Source organism: Rhinopithecus roxellana, chromosome 15, assembly GCF_007565055.1.
Source record: "Rhinopithecus roxellana isolate Shanxi Qingling chromosome 15, ASM756505v1, whole genome shotgun sequence".
NCBI classification, from domain to species: domain Eukaryota; kingdom Metazoa; phylum Chordata; class Mammalia; order Primates; family Cercopithecidae; genus Rhinopithecus; species Rhinopithecus roxellana.
The window spans coordinates 118,179,493-118,198,974 of NC_044563.1; the positions used below are offsets into that span (position 1 = coordinate 118,179,493).

Consider the following 19,482-nt stretch of genomic DNA (forward strand, 5'->3'; position numbering starts at 1 on the left):
CATTGTTGTGTAACCATCATCATTATCCATCTCCAAAACTTCGTCTTGCCCAACTGAAATTCTGTACCCATTAAGCACTAACTCCCCATCCTTCCCTCCCCACCAGCTGGTAAACCCCATTCTACTGTCTCTATGAATTTGAATACTGTAGGTACCTCATTTAAAGTGAAATCTTACAACATTTGTCCTTTTGAGACTGGCTTATTTCACTTAGCAGAATGTTTTCAAGATTCATTTATGTGTAGCACGTGCCAGAATTTTCTTCCTTTCTAGACTGAAAAAAATTCCGTTGTATGTCTATGCCACATTTTGTTTATCCATTCATCCATTTATGAACACTTGGATTGCTTCCACCTTTTGGCTATTATGAATAATGTTACTATGAAAATGGATATACAAATATCTCTTTGAGTCCCTGTTTTCACTTATTTGGGATGTAGTCCTCAAAGTGAAACTCTTTTATCTTATGGTAATTCTATGTTTAATTTTTTGAAGAATCAGCATACCAATTTCCACAGCTGCTGCACCATGTTACATTTCTACCAGCAATGCATAAGAATTCCAGTTTCTCTACATCCTTACCAATAGTTCCTATTTTTTATTTTGTTTTGTTTTTTAAATAATAGTCATCCTAATTGGTGGGGTGTGGCATTTCATTGTGGTTTTAATTTGCATTTTCTTAATGATTAATGATGTTGAGCATCTTTTCATGTGTTTGTATTTGTATATCTTCTTTAGAGAAATTTCTATTCAAGTCTTTTGCCCATATTTTTAAATAGGTTGTTTTTGTTGTTGTTGAGTTGTTGAAGTTCTTGATATCAATCCTTATCAGATATGTGATAGGAAATATTTTCTCTCATTTCCTGTGTGGCCATTTTACTCTGTCGATAGTGTCCTTGGATCCACAAAAGTTTTTAATTTTGATGAAGTTCAACTTATCTATTTTTCCTTTTGTTTGTGCTTTTAGTGTGATACCAAGAAATTATTGTCAAACCCAGTATCATGAAGCTATTTCTGTATGTTCTCTTCTGAATTTTTAGTTCTTATATTTGGATATTTGATCCACTTTGGAGTAATTTTTATATGTGCTGTAAGGTAAGAGTCCAACTATATTGTTTTGCAGTATCCAGATATCCAACACAATTTTCTATAAAGATTGTCCTTTTCTCATTAGATGGTTTTGGCATCCTTGTGGAAAATCATTTGACCATATATAAGAGGGTTTATTTATGGGCTCTCTATTCATTCCATTAGTCTGTGTGTCCATCTTTATGCCAGTACCACACTGCTTTGATTACCATAAATTTGTAGTAAGTTTTGAAATCAGGAAGGGTGAAACATTCCGTTTTGGGTTGTTTTTTTTTTTTTTCCAATATTATTTTTGGCTATTCAGGGTTCCTTGACATTGTATGTAAATTTTAAAGTGGATTTTTCTATTTCTGCAAAGAAAAAAAAAGTCATTGGGATTTGAGGAATTGAATAGATTGAAGGTAGCTTTGAGTAGTGTTGTCTTCTTAACGATATCTTCTTTGAATTCATGAACATGGTAGGTCTTTACATTTATTTGCATCTTTTTAAAATTATTTCAGTGATGTTTTACAGTTTTTGGTGTATAAGTCTTTTGCCTCCTTGGTTAAGTTTATTCCTAAGCATTTTTGTGCTATTGTAAATTAAGATTGTTTATTTCCTTTCTGGATTGTTCATTGTTAAGTGTATAGAAATGCAACTGGTTTATATGTTTTGATTTTGTATCCTGCAACTTTGCTGAATTCATTTATTAGTGATGGTTTTAGGTGGAATCTTTAGGGTTTTCTAAATATAAGATTATGTCATCTGGATTAGAGTTAATTTTACTTTTTCCTTTCTAGTCTGGATGCCTCTTTTTTTTTTCTTGCCTACTTGTTCTGGCTACAACTTCTAATATTATGTTGAATCAAATGGTAAAAGCAACTTCTTATCTTGACCTGGGGAGATTCTTGAAGGAGATTGTTTAGGGAGCTAAAAAATCTTCTCCCCCACCTCTGGTGCTATATCACTACATTCTACCTATCTCATATGTTGGACCACTTGGAGATCTATGGTTCTCTATCACCTGAAAGTATATATAGCTCCCTTAATCGGAGCTATTTAGAGTAGAATAATGTTCTAGCCAGGAGAGGTCTTTAGAAAGATGGTTAATAGTAACCTATGGCACTAAAAATTCTAAAAGAGTTCTTACCAACCATCTCCTAACCCCATGCATTCTAAGGAGTTCCCTTTGGAGGTTTCTCTATCAGTGATTTGTAGGCTCATCTTTTTTCTTTTTTTTTCATTTTCCAGCAAATAATTATTGAATCATACACACATGTGCGAACACACACACACACACACACACACACACACACAGAGTCTTCCAAGGACAAAATCAATTTTTCAGACAGTACAGCTTAAACTAGAGAACATAAATTTCAAGTGTCTGGGAGCAATCAGAAATAAATGAAATAAGAAAGTTAAGAAAAATAGGGAATGGCAGGGATTGGGGCAGGTGTTTGGAGCTATGTGTGATTAAGAATCCAGATTTGCCAGCTCTTCCAAATTTTGAAGAGAAACTGGAAATTCACATTTTTATGTAAATTTCCTGAATTTTTAGCACAGTTCCAACTTAAAATGACAGCCAATTTTAAACTTGTGGTCCAAAAGAAAAAAATGTACAGATTTTATTGAATACCTCATAATTTTCAAAGTTACTTCTTTCACTAATGAATTCATTCTTCACATTACAGAAAATGGCATAGCTTCCTTAGAAAAGGTTTTTTCCACAGGACAGTTTGCAAGTGGGAATAGGTATGCAGACCTGTCAGAAATTAGAAAGGGACGCATTAGAGAATCTTCTCTTAGTTGCAAGAGACCTGGATAAAGTTCTGAAATTACATTTACAAAGAAAGAAGTCTTTGGCAAACATTTGTTTTAAAAAATTTAAAATATGTTATTTTTAAGTAAAATTTTGAAATATGAAAACATTGTTATATAATAAATGCATCATTTTGAAACTATTTTTTAAACTTACCACCTATTTCTGTTGCCTACTTTGTGTTTTAAATATAGAGCTTTTGAGGAAAAACGAAAAGAACAAGAAGAAAAAGAACACCAAATTAGAGAACAAATACTTCAACAAAGAAAACAGAAGTTTGAAGAAGTTACTGAAAAATTCCAGCGTGCCCATATTCCTCTTTCACAGCGGAGGAAAGCAGGTGCCTTAATTTCTAGAACAATATGAGAACAAAAATTGAAGTTTTAATCTTATTTGACTTGAGTAGACAATAAAATCATAAATGAAGAAATGAAGTGGAAATAAACTAAAATGACCAATATAACTTTTGAGTAAAAGCACTTTAACCAAATGAAAAACAGTTATTTGATTCAGGTTTAATTCAGAGAATACTGTTGGCTCTATTACTAAATTCTGAAACTTACAGTTTGAATTGGCTTCCAACTGGTTATGATGTTTTGTCTTTTTAAAATTGATTTGGTAAGTAGCTTCGTACAAAGAAAATTTAACGTTTGGGTTCAGAAAATTAGTGTCACATTTATTCTAGTATTTTTTAATGGTTTGGTTCAAATTCATATTTGAGAGACTGGCAGAACAAAAAGAAAGTCTGCAGAGTAATATAATCCAACAAGATAAAGACTTGGAACCATTTAAGAATTTAAATAAGATTACAGTTGGTTCTTTTGTATTATATCTACATTTTAGTACCTTAAATAGTAAGACAATTAACAGTATGTCAAAACTTCATAAAGAAAAGTGATAAGCAGAACCTTTATGTATTCAGCAAACTTATGGTATACTGTGTTGTACTTAGCCTTAGGCTAAGCTGAGATACAGAAAAATCTAATTGCATTCTACCATTAAAGATCTCACAACCTATTTTGGAGATGAGAGTGGTATAAGCAATGTCAATAATGTAATGATAATTGCTATGGTAGCAGAGTGTGTAAAGTGCCGTGAGAGCACAGAGGAAAGAACACTAAACCTATGTCAGGACCTCAAGGACATCATTCTTGGAAAAATGACTAAGTCAGATCTTAACAAATGAGCATATTGCGAAGCAAACAGAAAATAAAAGGACATCCCAGGCAAAAGAACAGCTTGTACAAATAAATTATGTATGTCAGTGTATCTGAAGCATAGGATGGGGAAAAAAAGAAGAAAATGGATATGAAGCTAGAAAAAATAAAGGTAGCCAGTTCTCATAGAACTTTATATGCCATGCCAGGAATTTCATCTTTATGCAAAATACAGTCCACTTACAGTTTTTTTAATGAGAAAGCAAGCCATTGCTGTGTTAGTAATATTACTATTAATAAGAGCAGCTAGTAAAACTGTGCAGAATAGCAATAGCTTCAACATGATAGGAGTTTATTTTTCTCCCGTATAATATGGAGTTCTGTGGTAGGCAGTCACGAGCTGGTTTGTTGATTATACTGAGTTGAGAGACAGAAGGATCATCTGTCACTCGGCTCAACAGTCTTTAGTATATGGTTTTTATCCTCACTGTCATGGTCACATGGTAGCTGCCAGAGCTCAACTATCAGCAGTGTTCTAGGCAAGAAGAAAGGACAGGAAAAAAAGGTGCACCTCTGAGATCTCTGCTTGGCAACTTTATTTGCAAGGGAGTCTGAAAAAAATAGTTTTTTTAATGTGGGTATATTGCTACCCCTAACTATATAGGGTCTATAAGGAAAAAAGAGAAAATGCATATGAGGTGGGGAACTTGGGGTCTCTTATGTAATTAGAGTTGTTAAAAAGATAATTATAGTTACAAGATGGAATATCGATTGAAGAAGAGACTTACTAAAGTAAGTAGACTAGTAGGATACTATTTAAATAATTATGGTGAGAGATGTTAAGCTCCTAAATTAAAGCAGTGCATTGAGTGTAAGAGATAAGAGTTACCATATTCATGCTTTTTTTTCTCTTTCTTTTTTTTTTTTTTTTTTTTTTTGAGACAGAGTCTTGCTCTTCTCACCTAGACTGGAATGCAGTGGTACGATCTCGGCTCACTGCAACCTCCACCTCCCAGGTTCAAGAGATTCTCCTGCTTCAGCCTCCCAAGTATGTGGGATTACAGGTGCCCTCCACCATGCCCAGTCAACTTTTGTATTTTCAGTAGAAATGGGGTTTCACCATGCTGGCAAAGCTGGTCTTGAACTCCTGACCTCAGGTGATCTGCCCTCCTTGGCCTCCCAAAGTACTGGGATTACAGGCGTGAGCTACTGTGCCCAACCAGAGATGCTTATTCAAGAGATATAATCACAGCCAGCTGAGGTGGCTTATGCCTGTAATCCCAGCCCTTTGGGAAGCCGAGGCAGGCAGATGGCTTGAGCTCACGAGTTCAAGACCATCCTGGGCAACATGATGAAACTCAATCTCTACAAACAATACAAAAATTAGCCAGGCATGGTGGTGCATGCCTGTAGTCCCAGCTACTCAGGAGGCTGAAGTGGGAGGGTCACTTGAGCCCAGGAAGCGGAGGTTGTAGTGAGCCAAGATCACACCACTGCACTCCAGCCTGGGAAACAGACTCAGACCTTATCTCAAAAAAATAAAAAAATAGACATAATCAATAGGATTTAGTTACTAATTTGATTGTGGTGAAAGAGGCTGAGCACGGTGGCTCACACCTGTAATCCCAGCACTTTGGGAGGCCGAGGCGGGTGGACCACCTGAGGTTGGGAGTTCAAGACCAGCCTGGCCAACACGGTAAAACCCCATCTCTAATAAAAATACAAAAGTTAGCCAGGCATCGAGGCGGGTGCCTGTAATCCCAACTACTAGGGAGGCTGAGGCAGGAGAATTGCTTGAAAACCCAGGAGGCGAAGGTCGTAGTAAGCTGAGGTCACATCACTGTACTCCAGCCTGAGTGACAGAGCAAGACTCCGTCAAAAAAAAAAAAAAAGTGGTGGAAGAGAGGCTAGAACGAGAACAGTGCCTCTATAAATTAGCAGAAAACCTTATTTTAAACGTTCAATAAATACTTTTTAAATTAATTGATTACTTTCATAGATGCATCCTTTATGATGCGAAATATCAGCAGACTATCCTATAGCTTTGCATTCTTCATGTAATCATCAGTTGATTAGGGAAATGGATTGTCTCTAGAGTTCAAGTTTGAACTAAACCTTACATAATAACATACTGTTTTTACTTAAACATTCTAAATAAATTACAAACATTGTAATAATTGAAAAGTCTGATGACATATCGGTGTTTTAAAGGAGAAAAGAGGAAGATAGTTTGGAAGTACTCACGAAGAGCTAAAGCCAGAAATTCACTCACTCTATTTCTAGGCCTTGAGTTATTTATAGTATATGATACACTATAGATACTATGTATAGATAGCATAGTGTATTTATAGTCTACGATGGGAGGAAAATAATGTCTCTATTTGAGGAGGTTGTAGGAGAATTGATGTCTTTAAAAGACAGCTATGCTTCAACTTGAACAAGAAAGAGAAGACAATATTTAGAGGGAAGTAGGGGAAAATAGAGTATGTTGAGTACCAAAGTGCACAGTGGAAGGCTTTGAGAAAGTGGATATATATAGGACATAGGGTTATATTAAACGTTGTACAGGACAGTATATGGATGAGTGTCCATAATAATGTATGACCTTGAGCAAGTTACTTTGCTTCTATATGCTTTAGTTTCCTCAGTTGTAAAATTCAAATATACCTCATAGGCCATAGCGAGGGTTAAATAGTTTATGTGTATTAAGTGCTTAAAAATAAGGTCTGTAACTTAAGTGCTCAGTAAATGTTAGTTGGTGTTTTTGTATGTTCCCCTTTTCTTCATAGGAATATTTATAAATAGTGTCAGAAATTTATACCACTATGAGATCAAATATAGGGGAGTTTGCATGCCAGGATTAAGAGCCTGGACATTTCTCAGAGTCTCTTTTTTCCTGATAAATATTCTTAAAAGTGGTGATGAAAACTTTGAGGTAACACATTCTCTTTTGGGAAGTGAATGTCAAAATTTAAAGTATTTACACTATTCTGAAAATATTTTCTTTTTACAAAAGTTTTAAAGTAATATTTTGTCATTAACCAATTAAATTAGATGTAAAAATACCACTGAAGATAAAGTGATTCAGCACTCTTTGGTCTTTATTATCTCTTTAGTTTTCCGGAAACCAGTTCCTCCATTAGAAGAGGCCCTCAAACAAATTCAGGAATCCAACTTAAAATCAGAAGTAAACCTTCCCTTTTCCCATAGACCAACAATAAACTGGAGGTAAGTAATTTATGATTATTGTATACAGTTATTACAATAATTGTATAACCATCCAGTTGCTGTGCTTGTCAGCCTTTTCATCAGCTATTCCTCACCTCTGTTTTAGAGTTTATTATTTTATTTTTACAGATTAAATTGAGGTAGAGTAGAATGTAAATTGCTCCAAGAATAGGTCAGAATTCCAATTTGTTGTCTTAAAGTCTTTGGTGTTACAAAATACTATGTATGTTAAATAATTTTTTGTGGAACATATATCATCAAAACACTTTAAATATTGATACTGATATTTTGATTAAAATTTAATATCTTTACTGAGAAGAGAAAAATTATGTTGAATTGTAACAAATGTAGGTAAAAAGCGTAACTTTATGGTAGAAATGGGTTTTTCCTCACTAAAAATCTATCTTGGATGTCTTGAAAAGGCTAGAGTCTCCTGGTTCTTCTACAGGATGGCATAAGTGAATCATCTATAAGTAATAGGATAGACCAATCAACGAGTGGGTACCCTTGGACATCCTGTATCTTCCATTTATTTATTCCAAACATTTCTTAACGCTACTATATGTATAGAAGTAGATCAGGCATTATAAGGGGATATGGAGAAGTATATACTATTGTAAAATATAATCCCTAGTGTATAATCTAAAAGATAAGTGAAATCATGCTTCAGAAATATAGAATAGTGCCAAATGAGTAATTACAATAATATATAACATTCATTTATATAAATAACATCTACAATTCAGACAATAAATTATGTTAATATTTTACCTGTGCATAATGTTATTCCATTTTTAGAATATCTGTGGTCAATAGTTCCCTTGATTAGGACTAAGAACAAGTAAATGTATCTTCTTGATCCTAATTAGAGTTCAGGAAAGACCTCATGGTACAGAGAATTCTTCAGCAAAGCTTTGAAGAAAATAGTAGTTATTTGGAACAAGTGAATAGATGGCATTTTAGACAGAGAGATGAGCTGTGCAAAAGCCAAGGGCAATCGAAGCCATGATATACTCTTGGAGTAAGAGCATGTGTACATCATAGAATGCAAACTACAGATGGCTTTGCCAGATACAAGATTGGAGGGATAAGTGCATCTGTATGCCAAGATGTATAAACTTTACCTTGAGGGTTTAAGAGGAGTCAATGAATAATTTTAGACAAATTGGTGATAAGGTGAAATTTTCTTTTTAAACATATTATTCCAATCCATTGTGAACAATTGTGGATAATGGATTGAAAGGTGAGGATATTTCAATAAATGTAGAAATTATATAGCTTAGAGCTCAAGAGAAACTTAGGCTAAAGGCATTTGAAGCTATGGTAATGCATATGGTCAACTATGGAGAGTATGTGTGTGATGAGCACTGAAGAACAGCAACATTTAAGCAAGTGGAAAAAAAAGAGACGCTTGCAAACAGAATGGCTAGAATGGCTCATATAGGACTAGGAGAGGTCAGTACCATGAAAACTAGGGAAGGATAAATTTTCATGGGAAAAAAATAGTTTACAGAGATTGAATGACTTCTAAAGAATCAGACATATAATGTCTGTCAATCAGGATCCTGGCAGGAAACAGGAGGCACACTTAAAAGAGGTGACTGAGAGGTTAAGTAAGGGACTATAAAACCAACAAGGGATGGTAAAGCACCCCCACAACTGACACAAAGTCAATATTACCAACACAGACCTGAACTGAAAAGAGCTGGACTGTAGAAGAAGGAGGCTGTGGTCTTAGGGAGAGGAATGTAAGCCACTGCTAAACCAAGCCCAGCAGGGAGAAAGTCAGAGGAATAATTATCAAAAACCTCTTTCTTCTGTCACCCTCGTTTCTCCTTCTAGTCCCTTCCACTGGCCAAACTCAGCCATAAATCAAAGAGCAAGGGACGATTCAGTCTCTTGGAGCAGAGTCAAGTAGAGAAATGTGACAAATGAATCTGGAGAGGCAGAGAATATCCAACATAGAAACAATGTGTGCACTGTATTTCACAACAAAAGAAGTTACTGGCAACTTTTGTCAGACCAATTTTAGTGCAGTGGTGGGGGCAGAAAATAAATTGCGATGAGTTGAAGAGAAATGGAGAGCAAAAAGGATAACAAGTTTAGTTTGGCTGTGAAAGTTAGAGAGTGATAGGACAATAGCCAGAGGAGATGTATGGCCAATATATGGCTTTTCCCTTAAGAGAGATCTTATGATATTTAAATATGAATATTAAAGTGATAAGCAACAGAATTATAGTCCAGAAAGGTAGAGTAGAATTTTAGTAAGTACTTATTCTGTGTTGGACATTGATTAGCATGGATTACACTTGTGACTGAGATATGGTCCTCTGCCTAGCAAGGGTTTGCAATTACATTATAATACTGTTTGTTGGTCTTTACAACATAATACACATGTAATACTGCATACTGGGGGTTGTTACAGAAATACTAGCAAAGTAATAAAGAAGTACAGCATTGAAGGTAGAAGGTAGTCTTAAAGAATGAGTTAAGATTCATCAGAGAAGCATGTGTTGGGTTTTAGGCATGTTCAGTACTACAGTGTTGTGAAAGGCATAGACCCCCGAGGAAATAGAACTTTTTCAGAGTGGCGGGGCTATAGGATGTGTTGCTGATGGGACAGGGGATGATCTAGAAATGTAGATTGTGATCAGATGTAAAATGTTTGTATGTCTAGCAGGTGAGTGTGAACTTTATCCTGTAACCAGTGGGGAGCCAATGGAGATTTTTCAGCAAGGAGTGAGAGCATCCTCTTTATTATTTTAGAAAGATAAATGGTGCAAATGTTAGAGAATAGAGAAGATAGAGACAAATTGGAGGCAAGGAGACCAGAGAGGAAATTATTGGAATAACCCGAGGGATAGATCCTTACTGCCTAAACCATAACCGTGCTATTTTGTATAGTGAAGAAAGGATGGATCTGATAATAAAAGGTTTTGAGTAGTGAGAGGATGAGAGAGAAGAAAGAATGAAGATAATGTGCTTTCACAGTGCAGAGAAGTAACATGAAGAAATAAGAGTTTAAGGATATTGATCAACTAGAAGTATAAGAATTGAAGTATAGGCTGGGCATAGTGGCCCATACCTGTAATTTCAGTGCTTTGGGAGGCTGAGGAAGGAGAATCGATTAAGGCCAGGAGTTCAAGACCAACCTGGACAATATAGCAAGACCTCATCTCTACACATACATAAAATGTAAAAATTAGCTGGGCATGCTGGCACACACCTGTAGTTCTAGCTACTCAAGATGATATAAAAGGATCACTTGAGCCCAGCAGTGAGCTATGATCACACCACTGCACTCCAGCCTAGGTAACAGAGTGAAATCCTGTCTCAAAAGGAAAAGGAGAAGGAGAAGGAAAAAGAAAAGAACAAGAAGATGAGGAAGAGGAGGAGGAAGCAGAATTGGAGAATAGACAGAATGGAAGCAGAAAGAAAAGATATTTTATTAAAAGAATAGATGAGTTTGGTATAGGACAAAGGAAATAGGAAAAAGCAAAAAAAAAAAAATCAAAAGCAACTGATATTTTGAGTCTTGATGATTAAGAGAATGTGATTAACTTTTTAAAATTCCCTTTGAGCCTTCTGAATTGAGGGGACAAATATCCATGTAGAAATGTGTAAAAATAATTTAACCAGTTAGGTGAGAGGCCAAGGCTATAGGAATAGATTTGAAAATTATGATTGTATATATTGTTGCTTAATTTTCATGTGTACTTTCGTCCCCGCAGCCAGATTGTAATACTCTAAAGGACAGTGTCTCAGTCTTACATATGCAGGTATTCCCTGTAGTGCTTAATTCAGTGCTATCATGTTGGAGGTATTCAGTAAATACTTTGAATGGAAAAATATCATGACATAACATGAGTGAACACTTCTCAAAGTGCATAAAGTGGCCTGAAGTTAGATACATGCAGAGGATATTTATCTGAGACAAACACCAGGAAGAAACTTCAACCAGAAGGAATATTAGCATGTGAAAAACGCATAGAATCATAAAAGGCATGTTGTGTTAAGGGAGCCACAAGTAGCTCAGTTTGGCTAATGTGTACGGTGAGAAGAAGAGAGTTGTGGGCAGATAGGTTGGAAAGGAAGCCATGAGTTAGATCATGAAGAGTCTTGTTAAGGAGTTTGTTTTAAAAACAATTGCTGAAAGATTTTAAGCAAACACACAATATTTATAGGTTGGAAATGTTGCCAGAATTGAAAAGAAAAGGGGAACACTAGAAGTATAAAAATCAGGTAAAATGGCACTTTAGTTGATGAAAACGATGACTTCTTGAAAGCTATTTAGAAAGTAGAATCAATATGCTTTGGTAACTGTATAAGACCTGGAGTGACTGGAAAGAATCAAAGATGACTCCAGAGATTAGATTTGGTCAGTTAATAAGTGGTAAAACCATTTATCAAAATAAGGACTATGAGGTTAAGAGGGTAGATCTCATGTTGTGTTCTTGCCACAGTAAAAAAAAAAAAAAATTGATGAATATGAGGGAAGAATAAATAGGTTTAGGGGAGGAAGTAATTGGAAGGAGAATGACATGTTTGAGTTTGAGACACTTACGAGATATTCAAGAGCCAATTTCTTATAGTAGGAAATCTGGGCCATGAATATAGATATGACAGTCATCGATGAATGAATAAAGTTAAAGTCATGGCAGTATCCACCAGTGATAGTCTTAGATTCAGCTAAACAATCAAATTCCCTTAACTGCAATAGGCTATGTTTGGCTTCAGTTAGAGACCAGGAAACACTGCATGCCAACTAGGTAACATTTTTCAATCGGATGAATCCTTATAGAAAGCCACAAAGCAGTTAAGGGGCTAGTTTTTGCTACGTTTCTACCCTCTATAAGTGACAGCTCAGCTTTAAGGCTTATAATGCTCACATTATCACAGTGGGTAGGCATCTACCTACTCTGGATAAAAGGCCCTGTGTTCTAAACAGAAACAAATGTTTTTTGTAATGGCTCCGTATGATGCTCCCATGGAAGAGATATGTCTGGTAATAAGAATCATCATACTCAAGGAAACTCAAAACTATAGCTTTCTAGCAGATATCTATGGTTTCTTTGCAGTCCTCTTCGTCCAGATGTGGTTTACCAATGAAAGGCCATTTTTACTGTAATCAACGTGCCTTGTAACACAGCTTAAATCCTACTAATTATCCAGAGAAATAGACTTAGAAAGTTAACTCAAAGTTGAATTGGTCCACAGAAAAGGAGAAGATTTTGTTAACCCTTTACTCACACACTAATATAGATAAGGTCACAAAGACAGTATAAGTAAGATTACAAAGGAAGTATGGGTATAGATAAGAAAAAAAGAAAGTCACATAACTCAAAAATTTTATATATATAAAGGACAGGCAAAGAAAAAAATTATATATATAAAGGACAGGCCAAGAAAGAGGAACTCAAGAAAGAGCCTGAGAAGGAACAACCAGAGAAGTAAGAAAATAAACAGGAAATGTGATGTGGAAACCAAGGGAATTAAAATCAAGAAAGATAGTGGTCAAGAAGTACCTATTTTTGCAATTATTAGATAATTAGTTAACCACAAGCAAAGTAGTACATTGAAGTGGTAGAGGTGAAAGCCAGATAACAGTCAGGTTAAGAGACAAGTGGAAGTTGTGGTAGTAATATAATTTACTACCACATTATATGTAGCAATATAATTTTAGAGTACTCTATAGAAAAGCTTGTCTGAAAAGAAATGACAAACAATTAGAGGGAGTCCCAGGATTTATTTAGACTAATTTAAAAAATTCTAAACCAGTTAATATAGAAGCAATATACATTTTTTATACAGGGCTTCTTCACTTTCAGGTTTTTTTTTTTCTATTAGTTGTTATACTTCATGCTAATTGGATATTTTAGTCTCAATCTGTCGCCAGGCTAGATAGAGTGCAGTGGTGCAATCTCAGCTCACTGCAACCTCTGCCTCCCGGGTTCAAGCAAGTAGCTGGGATTACAGGCACGTACCACCATACCCAGCTAAGTTTTGTATTTTTAGTAGAGATTGTGTTTTACCATTTTGGCCAGGAGGGTCTCGATTTCTTGACCTGGTGATCCACCCGCCTCAGCCTCCCAAAGTGCTGGGAATACAGGCCTGAGCCACCGCGCCAGGCCAGATATTTTCAGTTTTGAAAAACTCATGTAGAATGAAGAAGAGCATAGGCATTTTTCTTGTTCAACAGTGTGCAATTGCTTGAAGTCTTAGAAGAGTTAAACTGTCAGAACAACTTTGTTTTCCCTGTAGCAAACATGTAGATATGATTACAGCAAGTCTATGCTAGGATCATTAAATAACACACATCGTCTTTGTTTTACGAGAAATGATCTTCATTGTGCATTAGAATACCTAGTTAGTTTTCGTGTTATTTTAATATACTATTTTGACTTTGACTTCATGATATCTATCTATGTGTGCATGTTTATATATATATCACATAAATTCTATGTATTTGGAAAACAACAAGTATATACAATGTATAGTGAGAATACTATGATTTACTTATTAAAAAGTTAGACTTCGCTCCACAGATACCCAATAGTCTTAAGTAATGTATATGAAAGTGCTTTGTAAACTATGAAATTCTATACAAATATGAGATATTGGAATATTAAGAATCAGGTGTTAGGTTAGTGGGCATATTTTTATTTATTGGAAATTTGATTAAGCTGAAATCATTGATAAACTACTATCATATTAAAAATACATTTTCAGTGGAACGTAAACATAAATGTGTTAAGAAATAAAGTAATGCCATGAAATAAGGCGCTTACAAAGAAGCAGAAGTATATCAGTAAGATTATTCTAATGTGGAAAATGTTAGTGGTAGATAAAAACAAGATGTGGGCGATGTGATCATGTAAAAGAGAAAAAAAAGTATGACAAAATTCAGGGCATTTAGTGCTTAAGCCCCAAGATAAATCAGAGAATAGGTTCTCATGAACATAGAAGCTGCTTCAGCAAATAGTGAGACATAGGAATATTAATAAGGGAGTAAAGTTAAAAATATAAGAAGTAATTAGTCTTCTATCACCACCAAATCCATATCATAAAACTAATGTGCTTGACCATTCTGGAAGGTGTAAGGTAAAAGGGGGATATATTGTCTCCTTTATTAAATGGTTAAACTTCAATAAAATGATACTGCTAGATATCTATCTCCAATATCCATGTATTTGTGGTGTGGCAGTTGATCCTGAACTACGTGCTACACTGAGAAATCTGGCCAGAGTTGAGCAGTTATCTATTGACCTCTATTTTCCCTTTGAACTCATGCTTTACACCAGATTGTGTAGCCCATATTCCTGTATCTGTATGAGTAAAAGGCTTCTGAGAAGTGAAAATACTCTCAGAGCCAGAAATAAGAAATGGCGAACCTGAACAAGCTATGTACATTTTTCAGTCCATGTGAGAGGACACTGGTTGATCAAAGGAAGATGATGCATGGACCCTATGGACAAAAAAAGCAACACATGAGTCAAAAGCCTAGAGGCAGCCCAATAAACCAAAAAAAAAAAAATCTTAATAAGGCTGTCTCTCTACTTGCCTGTCCAAATGCTTTTCCACCTGTGCAGATCCATTCCTGCCTGTCCAGCTGTCTCCACACCTGACCCCTACTTACCTGATCAACTGTCTCCTCCGCGGGTCCCATTGCGGTCCCACTGCTTCCAAATTCTTCCTAGCTACCCAACTGTTTCTCCTACCCACCAGCCCCATATACTGCCTGTCCATCCATCTGTACCCTCTACTCTTCCAAAGACCTTTGCACCAGTCCCATTACTGTCTTACCCAATTAAATATCGTCCTCGTCCTCCAACCCCAGCTACTTCCAGCATTTCTAGCAGCTTCCCTCATCTACCAGCACCAATTCCTTCTTGCCCACCTGGCCGTCTACCCCACCCACCCCAAAGGTCTCCAATCATTCCTGACCCTGACTCACAGAACAAGTTATTTTACAAAACTTTCAGACCCAAACATTTCCTTCCAGCACAGCGTTCCACCACAGCCACTCTAATGCCTGCCCTTGTTCGTCGTTCCCTTCCAGCTCAACTGGTTGTTTCCCCAACCCCTTTGGAACCTCTCCCTGTTTTGAAGCCTTCCTGTTTATCCAGTCACTCCCCTCATCCACCAGTCCCCACTCTTTCTTATGTCACTCCGTTGCCTGCACATCCTGCTAGCTTGGATCCTTTTCAGTCAGTCCAGCAATCTGTTCCACAAGCCACAGCATTGTCAAATCAGCCCAAGGCCTTTGCAGATCATCTGCCAGCCTCAGTTCTCTCCCTTGCATCTCCCTGTCATTCTCCATCTTCTTCTTTGCCTTCATCTCCTTCTACTTCCACATCCTTTTCTTCAGCCTGTATACCGTTTTCTTCCTCCTCATCTATTCTTTCCTCTTCTTCGACTTCCTCTTCTACTTCTCCATCCTTACCTCCTTCATCTATCCCTGTTTTTTCCTCTCCTTTGCGTTCATCTTCCTCTCCAAGTTTGCCTCCAACTTATTTAGCTTTTCTCTCTCCAATTTCTACTGTTTCTTCTTCCTTTATGATTTCCTCTTCCTTTCCCCCTATTCTTCACTCTCCTTCTGTTTCTACCTCCCCATCTCCTTTTATTCCTATCCACCCCTTCAATCCTCCTCACTGGGGGAAGAAAGTAGAGAAGAGAAGAGAAGAAAGTGAAGTAGAGAAGAAAGGAATAGAGAAGAAAAAGTTGACAGACGACAACTTTAAAGGTAAATAAATTGAGTTTATTAGATATTTTGTAGATATAGCAATATTTTGTTTGGGAAGGGCGACTGAAGGGGAAGGATTATGTAAGAATAGGAAAGTGTAAAAGGAAGAGACAGAAACATACTCTCAATGTTCAGGAACTTGTATTAAATACCTTCTTGCTCTCCCTGATTAAATGTGTGATCACAAAGGGATAGTTAAGAATCTAGTAATCTTTGACCTTGACTACTCCAGTCTGTCCAAATAAAGATATATATGGATATTGGAGATAGGTAATAGGTATATATCACATGTGACCATCGTCACCTTCCAAAACATTTTTATTCTCATTAAAGTGAGAATAATTTAATTGAATTAGGAATAAATGCTCTTGGGATTCATACTGCCAGCCTCAGTGCAGCAGCATTCAGCTATATGATAGTCTCATCCCCATCCTATCCTCCCCCAAAAATCTTCTTTAGTTCTTTGCTTTCACTTTATATGTGTACTGAAATGTAACATGCTATAGGTTTGCAGAAGATACAAAATTCTAATAGAAAATGATGTCATGCACTGAAAATGTTTGAATGACCCTTTAGCATAGTAAAGGTAGGCTCTATATTAAGGGTACACTTCTGTGGCATAAAAACCATACTTATATTCCTATTTGTATTCCTGAAATAACTGAAAATAAGTGAGTACTTGGCCTCCATTGAGGAAGATCCAAGTTCCCAAAGCTAGTTAAATAGGGAGGAAATTCCTGCCAACCCCGACAAGCAATTTTTATATTTTCTATCTGCTTGAATCTTCAACCAACACTATTAGGGTTACAGTTTTTTCCTAACCTACCAGCCATGACATCAACTCAGAAAGAAGGGTAATGCAGTGTATTATTATCCATATAGGAATGCTCTTAAAGACCTGAGGACTAACTCTACACAGGAATTACTTCTACCCTTATCCCAGATGATAGAGGGATAGGTTATAATAAATAAAGCCATGAATTACTAGGCATTCCTATATGAAGGTGGAGTTCTTTACTGGCACTTTAGTCTCATAACTATTTTTATTCTACTATTGATTGCCTTAAATTCTCATTCTAACATGTCTATATATTTCTCCAATATCCTTATATGTGGTTACCTGGACAAACACACACATATTACACAAATGTGTCATATATATACATATAGAAAGAAGTTAACTTTATTTAAATGTACTAAGCGCTTTCTATGTCTGGTTCACAGAGCTATAGATTCTGCCTTGCCTTCAGCAGTATCAAAAAATGATCACAAACATCAGAAACAACTTTTATCCAGAATCAATTATGATAAAGAAATGAATGAAAACATGAGGGCAACCTTGGCTACTAGCAAAAATGTGTTCCAGCTTAAACTGGAGGAAACTCAGAAACGCCTAGAAGATCAGCATCTAAGCAATTTGCAAGTATGAAACTATAAAAATGTTGTTAATATTTTAATTCCTTGTACTAATTTTGCTCCACTTTTGCAGTGTTCTCCACTGAAGAAATATCTTACTAGCTAAGAGTAGCCTTGAAAGAGAGTGTGGATGAATCAGCACAAATTCATCATAGAAACTATAGAAATAATTTTTTAGTTTTTTCCTTACCTTTAAAAGTACAATGTAATGTATTATTGTTAGAGATTGTATTATAAAAAGGAACCAGAAAATTATAAAGATGTAGATTTTAGTTTCTTAATGGAAATATGGCAGAATTCACTAGAAATGATGTTTTTAATCTATCCCTAGAAGGGCATATACTTTGTTATTTTTTCCACAACTGAATACAGAGATATCGGCTGATTTTCCTACATGTCCATCCATGTACTTTATTTTTCATTAATAATTATACACATTTATGAGATTTTTAATAAACCAATATCAAGATTAAATTCACAACATTGACCTGATTCATCCAACGATTAATCAACAGTGGCAAGGCTAAGAAGGCAAAACAGAAGATTCCTGGCAGCTATCGTGATGTGCCTTCCTACCATAAACAACTATGATTATGAATAAAATATATAAAACAACGGCTTTTAGACATGAGCCAGAGGCAGTGCAAGATGTGATCTTCAAAAGGGGAAAAAAATGACGTAAGCCTTATGACCACCTAGGCTTTCTATGTAGGTATATTGCCTGAATAAGCCTTAAAAAGATCCACTAGTAACCCAAGCTACCTATTAAACAAAAAAACTTAACACCTTTTTCTATTTTTCTTTTCTTTTTTGGGGGGAGGGGGGATGGAGTCTCACTCTGTCACCAGGCTGGAGTGCAGTGGTACAATCTCAGCTCACTGCAACCTCCGCCTCCTGGGTTCAAGCAATTCTCCTGCCTCAGCCTCCTGAGTAGCTGGGACTACAGGTGCCTGCCACCATGCCTGGCTAATTTTTGTACTTTTAGTAGAGACGGGGTTTCACCACGTTGGCCAGGATGGTCTCAATCTCTGGAACCCATGATCCGACCGCCTCGGCCTCCCAAAGTGCTGGGATTACAGGTGTGAACCACCATGCCTGGCCAACACTTTCTTAAAGAAGACTATGAAATCTAAATATTCAATAACATGATGCTCACAATGTCAGCATTCAATCAAAACTTACTAGACATATGAAGAATCAGGAAAATATGACCCATAACCAGGAGAAGAGTAGTCAGTATAATCAGACAGAAATAACAGAGATGATGGAATTAACCAGCAAGGAATTTTAACATATTTTTATAAATATTTTCAAGGAATTAAAGTAAAAATGTACATAAGAAAAACAGTTTAAGAAAGAAATAAACAGACCTTCTAGATCTGAAAAACATACTGTCAGAAATGAAAAATTGACTGGATGGGCTTAACATTGCAGTGATTGCAGAACAAAAGATTAGTGGACTTGAAAACATAGCAATAGAAATTATCCAAGCTGAAGCTTTAGGAGAAAAAGGCTGGAAAAAAATGAACAGATTGTTAGTGATCTGTGAGTCCATATAAAGCCATCAACACATTTAATTAAAATTAAAATTTAAATAAAATTTTACAAAGTGGGAATGGAAATGTTTAAAGAAACCATCACTGGAAATGTTTCAAATTTGATGAAAATTGTAAATCCACAGACTCAAGAAGCTCAACAAACTCCAAGAAAGATAAGTGTATGCACATACACATACCACAGAAAGGCACGTAAAAATCAGATTAAAGCCAGAGGGAAAAAACATATGTTACATGCAGGGCAATAAAGATAATATTGACTGCTCATGTAACTTATAAGCAAAACTTGAAGTTGATCATAATGTTTCATTATTTAATGGTGGAAAAAATTCTGAAAAAAAAAAGAGTATTGTTTATGAAATCAGAAATTGCCAAACTTCTTTTGAGGTGATTTGGGAGATGAAGCAATTACAGACCTAAGCAAACGGAAATCTTAGAGCCATGGATGTCATACTTATATCTAGAAGGATCTTCTAATGCAAATTCTGTGTC

At 35.9% G+C, this 19,482-nt stretch overlaps 1 protein-coding gene across 2 annotated transcripts in view; it reads left to right on the top strand.

Moving 5' to 3' along the window:
* Positions 1-19,482, top strand: part of CEP126 (centrosomal protein 126) — an 80,486-nt gene that overhangs the window by 21,031 nt on the left and 39,973 nt on the right. Inside the window, exons 3-6 of one of the 2 annotated variants that reach the window (XM_030919024.1) lie at positions 3,085-3,230; positions 7,164-7,275; positions 15,335-16,018; positions 17,243-17,441. In XM_030919024.1, the coding sequence (XP_030774884.1) occupies positions 17,334-17,441 (108 nt within the window). In that variant the 5' untranslated portion in view covers positions 3,085-3,230; positions 7,164-7,275; positions 15,335-16,018; positions 17,243-17,333. The remainder of the gene's footprint in view (positions 1-3,084; positions 3,231-7,163; positions 7,276-15,334; positions 16,019-17,242; positions 17,442-19,482) is intronic. The other variant, XM_010363504.2, reaches the window with a different exon arrangement.